The following is a 12328-nucleotide window of genomic DNA, read 5'->3' as shown; positions in this document are numbered from 1 at the left end:
ATGACACTCAACGGGAGTTCCAACGCGGCTGCCCCTACCGGGGTCATAGCTGCCATGGCGTGTTTTCTACACCATGAACCAGGAGCGCCAAGCGACCAGCTCTTCCGAGGCCCATGTTCTAAACGGGCGTGCAAAGGGCCTTCGACCAATTCACCGCTCTGTTTCGATGGAGCATTTATCTACCGCAACGTCATTTTCCAACGAGCATAAGACGCAATCGGCAGACGGAGAACGCCGACGCGCGTTCCTCGACAACAACGAAGACGCCCGAGGTGGATACCGCGGGAGTGGCCGCCGATCCCATCGTCGCCAATTTTCCCTCCCAACAACGAGAGGCAGACACTCCGACCGGGAAAAGGATGGAGGAAGACGCTGCCCCGAACATTTACGACGACAAAACTGACGACGACACAGGTGGCTGTTGGAAGACAGTCATACATAAGCGACGCAACCGTCAAACGCGCGCTAAGACGCAACCCTCCGAGAACATCTTGGGCATTCCGGACGCCTCCCAGCCTACCGTACGCAAGCGCATTCGGAATCAGAACCTGCCTCAACTTCCTTTGCACGATGAAAAGATAATTCTGCGGCCTCACGGAGAACTGTGTCTCGATAAGTGGACGCGCCCAGAACTGGCCAGTGCTCTATGGAGTGCTGCCGGCTTGACCACCGAGGATCGTCAGGACATCATATTCCGACTGCGACCTCAGCAGAACTTGGCAATCATCAGCACACCCCAGTCAAACGTAGCCAACGCATTGTACAAGGTGAGGGAGCTGAACCTTGGTCAGCGGGTCTATCCCATCACGACATATTTTGCGGCCCCAGACAACTCATGCAAGGGAATTGTTCCTGGCCTTTTGCCCGGTACATCGTCATCCAAGCTAGTGGATGAGCTTGTGGCTCCTGGAACTCAAATACTTCAAGCACGAATGATGGGTCAAACCAACGTTGCGTTGCTAACATTTGAAGGACTTAAAGTGCCACGCTACGTGCGTTTCTATGGTGCCGAACTCCGCTGCTACCCCCATCGACCCCGCCAACTGGTTTGCAAGATATGTCACAAGCTCGGCCATTGGGCTGATTACTGTCCTACGCCGCACGTGGTCATTTGCGCGACGTGCGGGACTGACAACCCCACCCCCTCACATCCGTGCACCTCACACTGCAGATCCTGTGACGGCACCCACCCTACAGCGGATCCAAACTGCCCGCGGCGTGCTAGGCAGACACTGAACAAAGCTTGGGTGCGGAAAGCTCTCGAGAAAGAGCAGCATGAACTCCAACCCTCCAGCGACCCGACCACTACCACAGATACGGCGGAGACCCGAACGGCGCGCGCCCCAACGAAGGAGACCAGAAAAGTCCGGTCGGAGACCCGTTCGAGCTCCCGTCGCAAGTTCCGGACCCGCTCCAAGTCTCGGTCCCGATCCCGCGAGGCATCGGTGCGCCTCCGAGAGAAGCGCCCTCCTTCCCTATCTTCCCGACAACCCTACAAGAAAGTCCTGCAGACCAACGCCCCAGCCAAGGTGACCCTGGTCCCTTCAGGGGTGCAGCGGACCCCGGAGAAGAAAACAGCAATGGAGGCGCCTCGGGAGGTAGGTCGGGCGCAGGGTACCCCACAGCTCGCTCCGCCCAGTAAATCTCTCCCTACCCCTTCTCCTATTACCAATTCATTACCAAATCCCGATCCTCTAATAGACATAGCCCGCCTACGTCGTGACATGGAGGCGCGCTGTGAGCGCCTACAAAAAGAAATGGACACACTGGTGGCAGACATGAGCACTAGTATGCAGGCGGCTCTGGACAGGATAGAACGCCAAATGGAGGCCCTTCAAAAAGGGATTACGGAGCAAGTAAAATCATGTATAGAGTGCACTTTCGCACGCATGCAAGTTCCTGAGCTTAGCGGTAACAACGAAAGCGCGCTTTCCGACCAAGGCTCTCGGCCGCAACCTTCAATGTGGGCACCCGGCGCCCGCATCCCTATGCACGACCGCCTGCTTCCTCTCGCGATGATGATGGCGCCGCGTAACGCGGAGCAACTAGTGGTGTGGCAGTGGAATTGTAGGGGATTCCGCCGAAAACGAGGTTCCCTGCAGCAGTATATCGCCACATCCACGAACCCTCCCGATGTCATCCTCTTACAGGAAGTCAATTGCACCCCTTCTTTATCCGGCTACAGCACGCTCTCGGGTGTCTCTCCTCTTGTGGGAGCCTTAGTTTCGAAACATGTTACATGTCGCATGCATACCACTAACATTGACATTCCTCACCAAATATTGGAAATAATTACGCAAGGTAAACGCAGCGAGAGTCTGTTTATACTCAATGCATACAGTTCCCCCCGTTCGCGAACGCACTGTTTTCAGCACCTACTAACAGAATTTGGTAGGTTTGGACGGGTTTGTGTGGTGGCCGGCGAATTTAACGCTCCGCATACTGCATGGGGTTACGTTAAATCGCAGGCTAAAGGGACCCGCTTATGGAATGCCGTCTGTAACATGAGATACACACTCCTTACCGACCCAGAGCACCCCACTCGGATGGGCAACAGCGTATCTCGTGACACCTGCCCTGACCTTACCTTCGTGCGCAATACTGGCCCAGTCGTTGCGCACGGGCCTTTAGAGGAGCACCTTGGTAGTGACCACTACATTGTGGCGACCACCTTGTCATTACGGGGTGCGCGCAGGCCCGAGCGAAATGTGCGTATAACGGATTGGGCGAAATTCAGGGAACGTCGCCAGGACCCACCTGAGCGCCAAGGGTACGAACGCTGGCTTGACTCTCTCGCACAAGATCTAGAGGCCACCACGAGCACACTGCGCACCAAAACCGAGACACCAGACATAGACCCGCATTTACTTCATCTTTGGAACGCCCGCAGAGGGTTGACACGACGATGGAAACGACAACGCCTCAACCGCAAACTTAGGAAACGTATAGATCAAATTACAAGGGGATCTCAGGAGTATGCAGAGATCCTTACGAGGAATAACTGGCGAGGATTTTGCGATCGCTTCTCAGGCACATTGAGCACAGCAAAAACGTGGTCGATTCTTCGCTCACTCACAGATCCCACCACAACAAAGGGAAAAACATTTCAACAGCTGCACATCCTAATGCACGAGTACAGGGACGATGTCTCGACACTCCTCAGAGAGCTAGAGAAGCATTTCATACCCACAGGCCCGCCGCCGCAGTACCCTGACTATACTCATGTAGGCGAGGCGAACGAATTGCTAGATGCGGACATCACATCTGACGAGGTGCGGGTGGTCCTACAAGAACAACGCCGCAACACGGCACCGGGAGCCCACCACATCCGATTCGCCACCCTTGGTAACCCCAGTGACGCGGATATTAACCACCTCACCCATATCTTCAATGATTGCTGGCGCAAGGGCATGCTTCCCCAAGCATGGCGACACGCCGACTGATCCCCAAACCGGGCAAGCCTGTTAAGGTTGAAAACTTACGACCCATCTCCCTAACATCATGCATTGGTAAGCTCATGGAGCATGTACTCTTGCGGCGTCTGCAGCCCTTCCTCGAAGAAAAATCATTCTTTTCTAACTCCCAATTCGGATATCGAGCTCATCTGTCTGCCAAAGATGTGCTTTTACAATTGCGGGAGGAAGTCATAGGACCTCCGTCGTCCGCCCAAACGAGAGCACTCATAGCCTTAGACCTAAAAGGGGCATTCGATAATGTTGAACATGACCTCATCCTTCGCAATGTTGCACATTCACACTGTGGAATTCGTATGTACAACTATATCCGCGCATTTCTTCGAGATCGCACAGCCACCGTACGAATGGGACCGCATCGATCCGGTACGATTCGCCTTGTAGGACGTGGGACACCCCAGGGCTCATTTCTTTCCCCTACTTTATTCAATATCGCGCTCGCAGGGCTCCCCCGACTACTCGACCAGATCCCTGATGTCGCCCACGCTATTTATGCGGACGACATTACTATCTGGTCGACACGGGGTTCCGACGGAGCCATCCAGGACCGACTGTAGCAAGCAGTCGATACAGTTTCCGAGTACGCGAGAAAATGCGGATTAAGATGTGCTCCGGAAAAGTCGGAGCTCATAATCATTCGCCCACGGAGCCGTTCCTCTACTCCCCCTATCACTGTGCACGTGGATGGCACACCGATACCACTGGTTAATCGTGCTCGTATCCTCGGCCTACACATCCAAGCGGATGGCAGGTCAAACTACACTGTTTCCCTTCTATCCAGACAGATTGAGCAAATTTTGGCCATGATCCGGAGGGTCTCCAACAGGCGCTCGGGCCTTCGAGAAGAGGACCTGCTGCGCTTGGTGGAGGCATGCGTGATCAGCCGCCTTACATACCATCTCCCATTTCAGCGGTTGACCCAAGCGCAACAACTTCGCATAGACGCAATGATTCGCAAAGCGACGAAGCTGGCCCATGGCCTCCCGAACTATACTTCCACACACCGTCTCCTTAACTTAGGGACACATAACACACTAGGCGAGCTGCTAGAGGCACATTGGGTCAGCCATCGCCAGCGCCTTCTACTCACTCCTACTGGCCGCCATCTTCTCACACGGCTAGGATACTCTGTCCCACCCCTTGAGTCTGAAACCCGTCCAACGATCTTGTCGTCAGCGATACGCCAAGCACTAAGTATTCACCATTGCCACGTAATATGCACCCCGAGCATGACAAAGGGAGGCGCAAAGCCCGTGTACGATACATTGGCCGCATGCTTGCAAACATCGCGGAAACACACACTTTATACACGGACACATCACGCACTCAAGAGGGCTATACCTCGGTAGTTTTGGATGGCACTGAATCCCTGAGAGACTCTGCTGCAATGCGCGGAACAAATGCCGCTTACGGAGAAATTCTCGGTATTGCTCTTGCAATTCGATACGCCATCCGTGTTCCTGAGGAAGTGTATATATTGACGGACTCGCAACAGGCATGCCGGGCGTTCCTGTCAGGACATGGCATCCTGAGAGCGGCGCTCAAAATTCTCAAACAGATCCCGCAAAATACACTAACCACACCTCCCCGCATCTACTTACTCTGTACCCCTGGTCATACCTCGCTGCCGGGTAACGAACGCGCACATGTGGTTGCCCGAGAAATTTCCCTCCGGGCGACTCGGCGTGGTGAGGCGACTAATTCAGAGTGGGGGGATCCCTTGCTCCGTTATAAAGACATACTCCGTCATTATACACGCATTCGTCGCACCCACGCCGCACCACCGCCGTCCTTCTCGCGGGAGGAAGCAGTGGCATTACGCCAGTTACAAACCGCAACTTTTCCTAATCTTGTCTCTCTCAATAAATTCTACCCACACTGTTATGCAGACCGTTGCCCTGGCTGTGGCAGCTCGCCCAAAATCTTCCACGTCACGATTGAGTGCGCTGCAAACCTCTTTCCTCCCTTGCCAACTCTCCTTTACCCCCTACGCAACAAAGAGCTGTGGGACGATGCCCTCCACGACGGACCTCCCGAGGTCCTCCGAGCAGTGATACAACGGGCTCGAAACATCGCCGGATTAATCTTAGGGACCCTGGACTGAGGGTTCCACCCACACTGTTCTCTCCATTCAGATATTATTAATAAAGATGTTTTACTCTCTCTCTCCCTCTCAACGGGTTTAGGCGATCTTTTCTAGATAACTTTCATTCTTTGTCTGAAGGACCCGCTTCTTCTCAGCCTTTCGCGCACAAATTTTGCCGCCCTTTGACCGCGCAAACCTCCATTCGGCTTCCTTCTTGCACAGAACAATTTGTCCAAGTAGCTTTTTTAACTGCGTGCATAGGTGTTCATTTACGTAGAGAAAAGCTTTTTCTGAGCAACCAATATCAGCTGTCTTTAAACGCATCTTCTTTGCCTTCTCTAATAATGCTTCGCGCTTTGACCGGCTGTTGAATTGCACAACGATATGGTGACAAGAGCAGTCTTTAGTAGTAACGCGATGGCGAATTTCGATGTCACCTTTCCTCACGAATTCACCGACAGCTTCACCTATTTCGTGAATGCTTCGCCCTCCACTTTCGCCCTCCACGACAGGCACGTTTTTCACCTCGATATTTAGATTTCGTGAATACTGCTCTAGGGCGGTAGTTCTATGTACATTGTTGAGAACAAGCTTCATTTTATCGCATTCACTTTTGAGAAAGTCACTTTGAGCCTTTAGCTCCCCATTTTCTTTTTCAAGCCGCCAGTACTGAACCGACATTTCTTCATCTTATTAAAAGATTCAAGACTTGTTCTCAAGTCACGTATTTCCTTGCGCAGCTCTCTCTCTCGAGGGCATCCCGCATTTCCCCGAGTTCTTGTTTTAACTCTTTGAAACGTTTTTACTGCTCATTTATTGCTGATATTGCTGAAAAATTGTATTGCTGATACATCCACCTTCCATGTAAATGCGCAAGTTGAAGCGAAACTTTGCAATACGGTAGACAGTTTCAGGCAGTAGCGGTTCCTCAGAACCGAAAACATTGCGTCTAGCGTCTTCTCTTTGGGTTTGGCAGGCTTGCGAGGCAACGAATAGATTTTTTGACCGCAGCAGCAGAAGAATAAGGCTGTTTTCTTGTCTTCGGCGATATCGTTCGCGAGAAAAAATGTTTCGAGATGGTCAAAGTAGCAGGGCCACTCGACTCCTTCCACCTTCAATGATTCTGTTGACAAAGCCTGGCTTGCTGAGACAATAAAAACAATACGAAGTACGATCAGACATGCAAATGCATGGCGCGGATTCGCCGAGCTTTCATCTCTTTCTTGCATCCGGCGCTTCGCGTTGGGCGCGCTTCGAGTCTTCGGTCGCTAAACACGCGCCATGCAGTAACGACACATTATTCATCTTAAAACTTTCTGTGCGCAAACAAACGGACAGAGAATAGAAGGAAACACAAGGACGAGCGCTTTATAACAACTGGTTTTATTATTGAAGAACCACCTGCTTGAATACCCACAGATATGCGCGATCTAGTCAACAAAGCACGCCTATAACGCATATAATACACACAGATGTGCGCTGTCAAGTCAAGAGAGCACGTCTATAGTACATACAACACTTGTGATAAACAGACGTGGACCAAAGCCACCCTGTCAACATAAAAACAGCAACGTGCATGAAACAACCACTCACGATAAAATGCGTTAAAGATGTGATGATAGACGTAAATTTTCTTTATCCAATAATGAAACAGAAGGATGGCTGATTCATTTTTTTTTTCAATCCAGTGTGCTTCCACAATTTCCACAAGGTATAGAGATCAAACCACGAGGAAAATTGCGGAAGCACACTGGATTGAAAAACAAAAAGAAAAATGCTCTTAAATGCCCTGGGGACAACGTCGGCGTGCCCTTCCAAATACTCGACTAGGGCTTTCAGCTCCAAGTCTCCTCGTTGCTGTTTGGCGAAGTCTTCCGCACTTATCATTCCAAGGAAGGCGTCGTCATTCTCGTCATCTTGCGGAGGTGGGTCAATGGGTGCGCGTGATAGGCAATCGGCATCGGAGTGTTTTCGTCCAGACTTGTAGGTTACAGTGATGTCGTATTCTTGCAGTCTGAGGCTCCACCGCGCCAGTCGTCCTGAAGGATCCTTTATATTCGCTGGCCAACACAACGCGTGATGGTCACTGACGACTTTGAATGGCCTGCCATAAAGATAAAGGCGAAATTTAGCTGTAGCCCAAACGATGGCGAGGCATTCCTTTTCGGTCGTAAAATAGTTGCCTTCCGCTTTTGACAGCGACCGGCTAGTGTAAGCTATCACCTGTTCGACTCCGTTTCGCCTCTGGACAAGAACGGCACCGAGGCCTAGGCTACTGGCGTCAGTATGGATTTCTGTATCGGTGTATTCGTCGAAGTGCGCAAGTACCGGCGGCGACTGCATGCGTCGTTTGAGTTTTTCAAATGCGTCGGCCTGCGGCGTTTCCCACTTGAACTCAACATCACATTTAGTTAGGCGTGTCAACGGCTCGGCGATGCGTGAAAAGTCCTTGACAAAGCGCCTGTAGCAGGCACACATGCCAAGGAATCTACGCACTGCCTTCTTGTTGATGAGTTGCGGGAACTGTGCGATGGCAACTGTCTTTTGCGGGTGTGGACGGACACCATATTTGCTGATCACGTGGCCTAGGAACAGAAGCTCATCGTAAGCGAAGCGGCATTTTTCCGGCTTAAGAGTAAGCCCTGATGACTTGATGGCCTCTAGTACTGTCGCAAGCCGCCTGAGGTGATCGTCGAAATTTCCGGCGAGGACGACGACGTTATCCAAGTAAACGAGACAGGTATGTCACTTCAATCCTACTAAAACCGTGTCCATCACGCGCTGGAACGTTGCAGGCGCCGAGCACAGTCCGAATGGCATACCCTTGAACTCGTAGAGGCCGTCTGGGGTGATGAAGGCCGTCTTTTCGCGATCTCTTTCGTCGACATTTATTTGCCAATAGCCAGACTTCAGGTCCATCGACGAGAAGTATTTAGCGTTGCAGAGCCGATCCAATGCGTCGTCTATTCGTGGGAGGGGATATACGTCCTTCTTCGTGATCTTGTTCAGACGACGATAATCGACGCAGAAACGTAGGGTTCGGTCCTTTTTCTTCACCAAGACTACAGGAGATGCCCACGGGCTTTTGGACGGCTGGATGATGTCGTCGCGCAGCATTTCATCGACTTGGTGCTTTATAGCCTCACGTTCTCGCGTAGAAACTCGATAAGGGCTCTGGCGGAGTGGTCGAGCACACTCTTCGGTTATTATGCGATGCTTTGCGACTGGCGTTTGTCGAATCCTTGATGACGTCGAAAAGCACTCTTTGTATCGTCGAAGTAAGCTTCTCAGCTGTTGTTGCTTAATCATGAGGAGACTTGGATTTATGTCGAAGTCTGGTTCGGGAACTACGGTCGTCGGGGTACATGCGCCAGAATCCGAGAGGACAAACGCATTGCTGGTTTCCAGAATTTCCTCGATGTATGCGATCGTCGTTCCCTTGTTCATGTGCTTGAACTCCTGGCTGAAGTTTGTCAGCAACACTTTCGTGTTTCGTCCGTGCAGTCGAGGGATTCCTCTAGCGACGCAAATTTCACGGTCGAGCAGTATACGTTGGTCGCCTTCGATGCCGCCTTCTACGTCAGCGGGTATTTCGGTGCCGAACGAAATAACAATGCTCGAGCGAGGCGGGATGCTCACTTGATCTTCGAGCACACTCAAGGCGTGGTGACTACAAGAGCTCTCCTGCGGTATCGCTTGATCTTCCGACAGCGTTATCGATTTTGACTTCAGGTCTATGATAGCGCCATGTTGATTCAGGAAGTCCATGCCGAGAATGACGTCTCGTGAACACTGTTGGAGGATAACGAAGGTGGCAGGGTAAGTCCGGTCATGAACGGTTATTCTTACCGTGCACATTCCAGTCGGCATAATGAGGTGTCCCTCCAGCGGTTCGAATTTGAGGGCCTTCCCATGCAGTTTTAACTTTCTTCAACTGGGCAGCGATGTGTCCACTCATTACGGAGTAATCGGCCCCTGTGTCCACTAAGGCGGTAACTGCGTAGCCGTCGAAAAGCACGTCGAGGTCGGTGGTTCTTTGTCTGGCGTTGCAGTTCGGTCTTGGCGTCGGATCACGGCTGCGTCGTGTTGAACTGAAGCTGGAACGTCGCGTCGTCGGGTCGTCTTTCGTCGTCGTATTCTTTGCTTCCAGACTTCGTCGGGACGGTGGCGTGTCGTTATGTCGTCGATGTAGTTTCTTCGGTGCCTTCGTCGGCGGCGGAGGATCTTCGTCAGTTCGACGAACAGCAACCGCACCTCCATCGGTTGCTGCTTTTAGTTTTCCGGATATGGGCTCACAGACCGGCCCCGGGCTGGGCCAGTGTATGGTCGGCGCTGCGGCGACAGGTACCGGCCTTGTGATGGCGAACGCGACGGTCGTCGCGAGCTCCACTGAGTAGCGGCGAGGTAGTCGGCGATATCGCGAGGGCGTTCACCTTGCTGCGGGCGCGGAGCGTTGACGGCGAAGCCTTGCAGTCCCATCTTCCGGTATGGGCATCCTCGGCAGACGTGACCCGCTTCTCCGTAGTGGTACCAGAGCGGCAAGTGGTCAGCAGCGCGCCAAACGTCTGTCTTCCTGGGGTAGCTGCGCTGGGCGACGGGTGAGCGTGCTGGCGGCGGCGGTGGTGGTCGACGGAATTGCGGCGTTACGGGGCCCTGGCGCGGTCGTGGAGGGGGACCTTGACGGCGGGCGACGGCGGCGTAGCTCATCGCTTGCGGCTGAGGCTGCGGCGGTTCAGGGGCTACTCCGCTCACCTCACCTCACCGGAACCATCCGGTTATGCCAATACTCCTCCTGGCCGGTGCAGTCTGGTCTACCGGAAACTCTGCACCGCTTTTCGGAACCCTGATGGACCTGCTGGCCTCCTTGGACCATCCCCTCTTAAGACGTCCTAGTTCCTTTTCCCCCTTTTCCTCCTACTAAATAAAAACTTGGACGCAACGAGACCTCACCCGTCCCACGCCGATGCAGACAAGTCCTCCGCCGTCCTATCCCCTCCTGGTATGCATAAACATTCTCTGTCGGTTTACCTCGGTTTTTTTTTTCTTACAAATTGGCTTTACTTCAACTTACATTTTGGGTTTCTACCCCTCTTCATTTACTTTTGATTGGCTTAAAGCTGCTATACCTCGGTGGTGCGGCTTTCCCTCATTTTTATTTAGGTTATTTTTGTTTTACGAGGGGCTCAAAAATACGCCGAGTTTTTGTTGCAGGTGGTCACGTACGGCGTCGGCAATCTTCCACAAAGTTCTACACCATTCGCGTCACACGATGAAATCAGATACCACAAGGTTCGGCGCTAACAGACAGTGGATAGAAGCATCGATAACATTCCAGAAACTCCCTATACATGCAGACGCGTCCTGCGCTGTGCGATAGCATTTGTTAAGCGGTGAAACATGGTCACACGGGAAAGATCAACATGTACACGTGTCAATATAGAAGGTCACAAATTAACACATACACAGACTAGTTACCTAATAAATTACAAAACCACAACCACCATCCCAACGCTGCGGTGAATGTTTAAGCGTGCTACACATTTAATAGCATGTCCCGGCTTAGAAAAATGGAGACAACGGTATTTTAACATTCTTTACTAACAAAAATCTCTTTCCATCCCATGCTCTATATTGAGCGATGAACCATTTGTGTCAAATCAAGATACTTTGTACTATTTAAAAGCTATAGGAACCCTACAGGGACTGTAGCACATTTCATGCTCTTATACTTACTCGGCCATTTACATTAATTACCACATTTGAACAAATAAGCTACTTGAAAAAACATGTGCTTGGCGCATCATAGTCTGCACGGCTGCTGCGCCATTAAAATCCCAAATCATCATCATCAACGCAGACGAAGACCAGACCTTCCTAATTCGTTTCACCAACTGTATCCGAACAAGAAGTACTAATAAGATTCACAGCCTTCTGGTGCCATAATTGGAACGCAAATCAGAGGAACACAATACCAAGTTGAAATGCTCACATGCTTCTGGATGCAAATCTTCAGCTGCTGGAACTGCCTCGCGCAATCATGCACCTTCAGGTCGTCAGCTGTGGCGACGCACTTCCCATATTGCGCAGCCTGCAACAAAAGCCACGGCAGTGTACAACGTGCAATGCGGCCTCTTAGGTGCCACCAATAGCACTGTCACGATTACGTTTATCATAGTATAATTACTGAAAAAGAACGAACGATTTATGCTCTTATCCGGAACAGTGTGTAAAAGCTGCGACATTTTTTACAGATTTTATTGCTACCTATATTCCAAGGCAAACGACCCAGTAATCATTACGTCAGGCCACACAAGACCAGTAACTGTACCTCTATCACGTCCTGGATAGGGCGAAACATTTCTGGGTCATTTTGTCCTAGACGGATGCTATCACCGTTCCATTTCGCAAATTGTAGATTTTTAACATCACTGCGAATGACACTTGTGCAATGAACAGGCAATTGTGCTTGTGGTTTATGCGCGAGAATTGTGGCCATGTAAGGGTTTTAGTGCATAAATTATATGAGAAGTGTGGCACGAAGCTGTAAAAGAAAGGAAACTCTTACAGGTTGCAAGATAAAATCCGGTAAAACACGTCTCAGATAAATGTTAATGCTAGTAGTACTGATGCAATGTATTGACACACCGCGCACTGTAACTGCCGAAACACGTCATGCATGAAGCGCGTACGCAGCCGGGCTTCCGTCACTCGCGCTTCCCTCTGCAGTGTCGCCGCAGCTAAGTTGACTCGTGCGTGAATACATTTAAGA

The 12328-nt window shown here is 51.4% G+C and overlaps 1 protein-coding gene across 6 annotated transcripts in view; it reads right to left on the bottom strand.

The window, feature by feature from the left end:
• Nucleotides 1-12328, bottom strand: part of LOC142583463 (NADH dehydrogenase [ubiquinone] 1 alpha subcomplex assembly factor 8-like) — a 418166-nt gene that overhangs the window by 340722 nt on the left and 65116 nt on the right. For all 6 annotated transcript variants that reach the window (XR_012828641.1, XR_012828640.1, XM_075693950.1 and 3 more), the window contains one exon: nucleotides 11549-11647. Coding sequence is in view for 4 of the 6 variants with exons in the window: in XM_075693950.1 (XP_075550065.1) it covers nucleotides 11549-11647 (99 nt within the window). In the remaining 2 variants the exon portion in view is untranslated. The remainder of the gene's footprint in view (nucleotides 1-11548; nucleotides 11648-12328) is intronic.

Source organism: Dermacentor variabilis, chromosome 5, assembly GCF_050947875.1.
Source record: "Dermacentor variabilis isolate Ectoservices chromosome 5, ASM5094787v1, whole genome shotgun sequence".
In the NCBI taxonomy this organism is placed as follows: domain Eukaryota; kingdom Metazoa; phylum Arthropoda; class Arachnida; order Ixodida; family Ixodidae; genus Dermacentor; species Dermacentor variabilis.
This window is presented reverse-complemented; position numbering and strand designations above follow the sequence as displayed.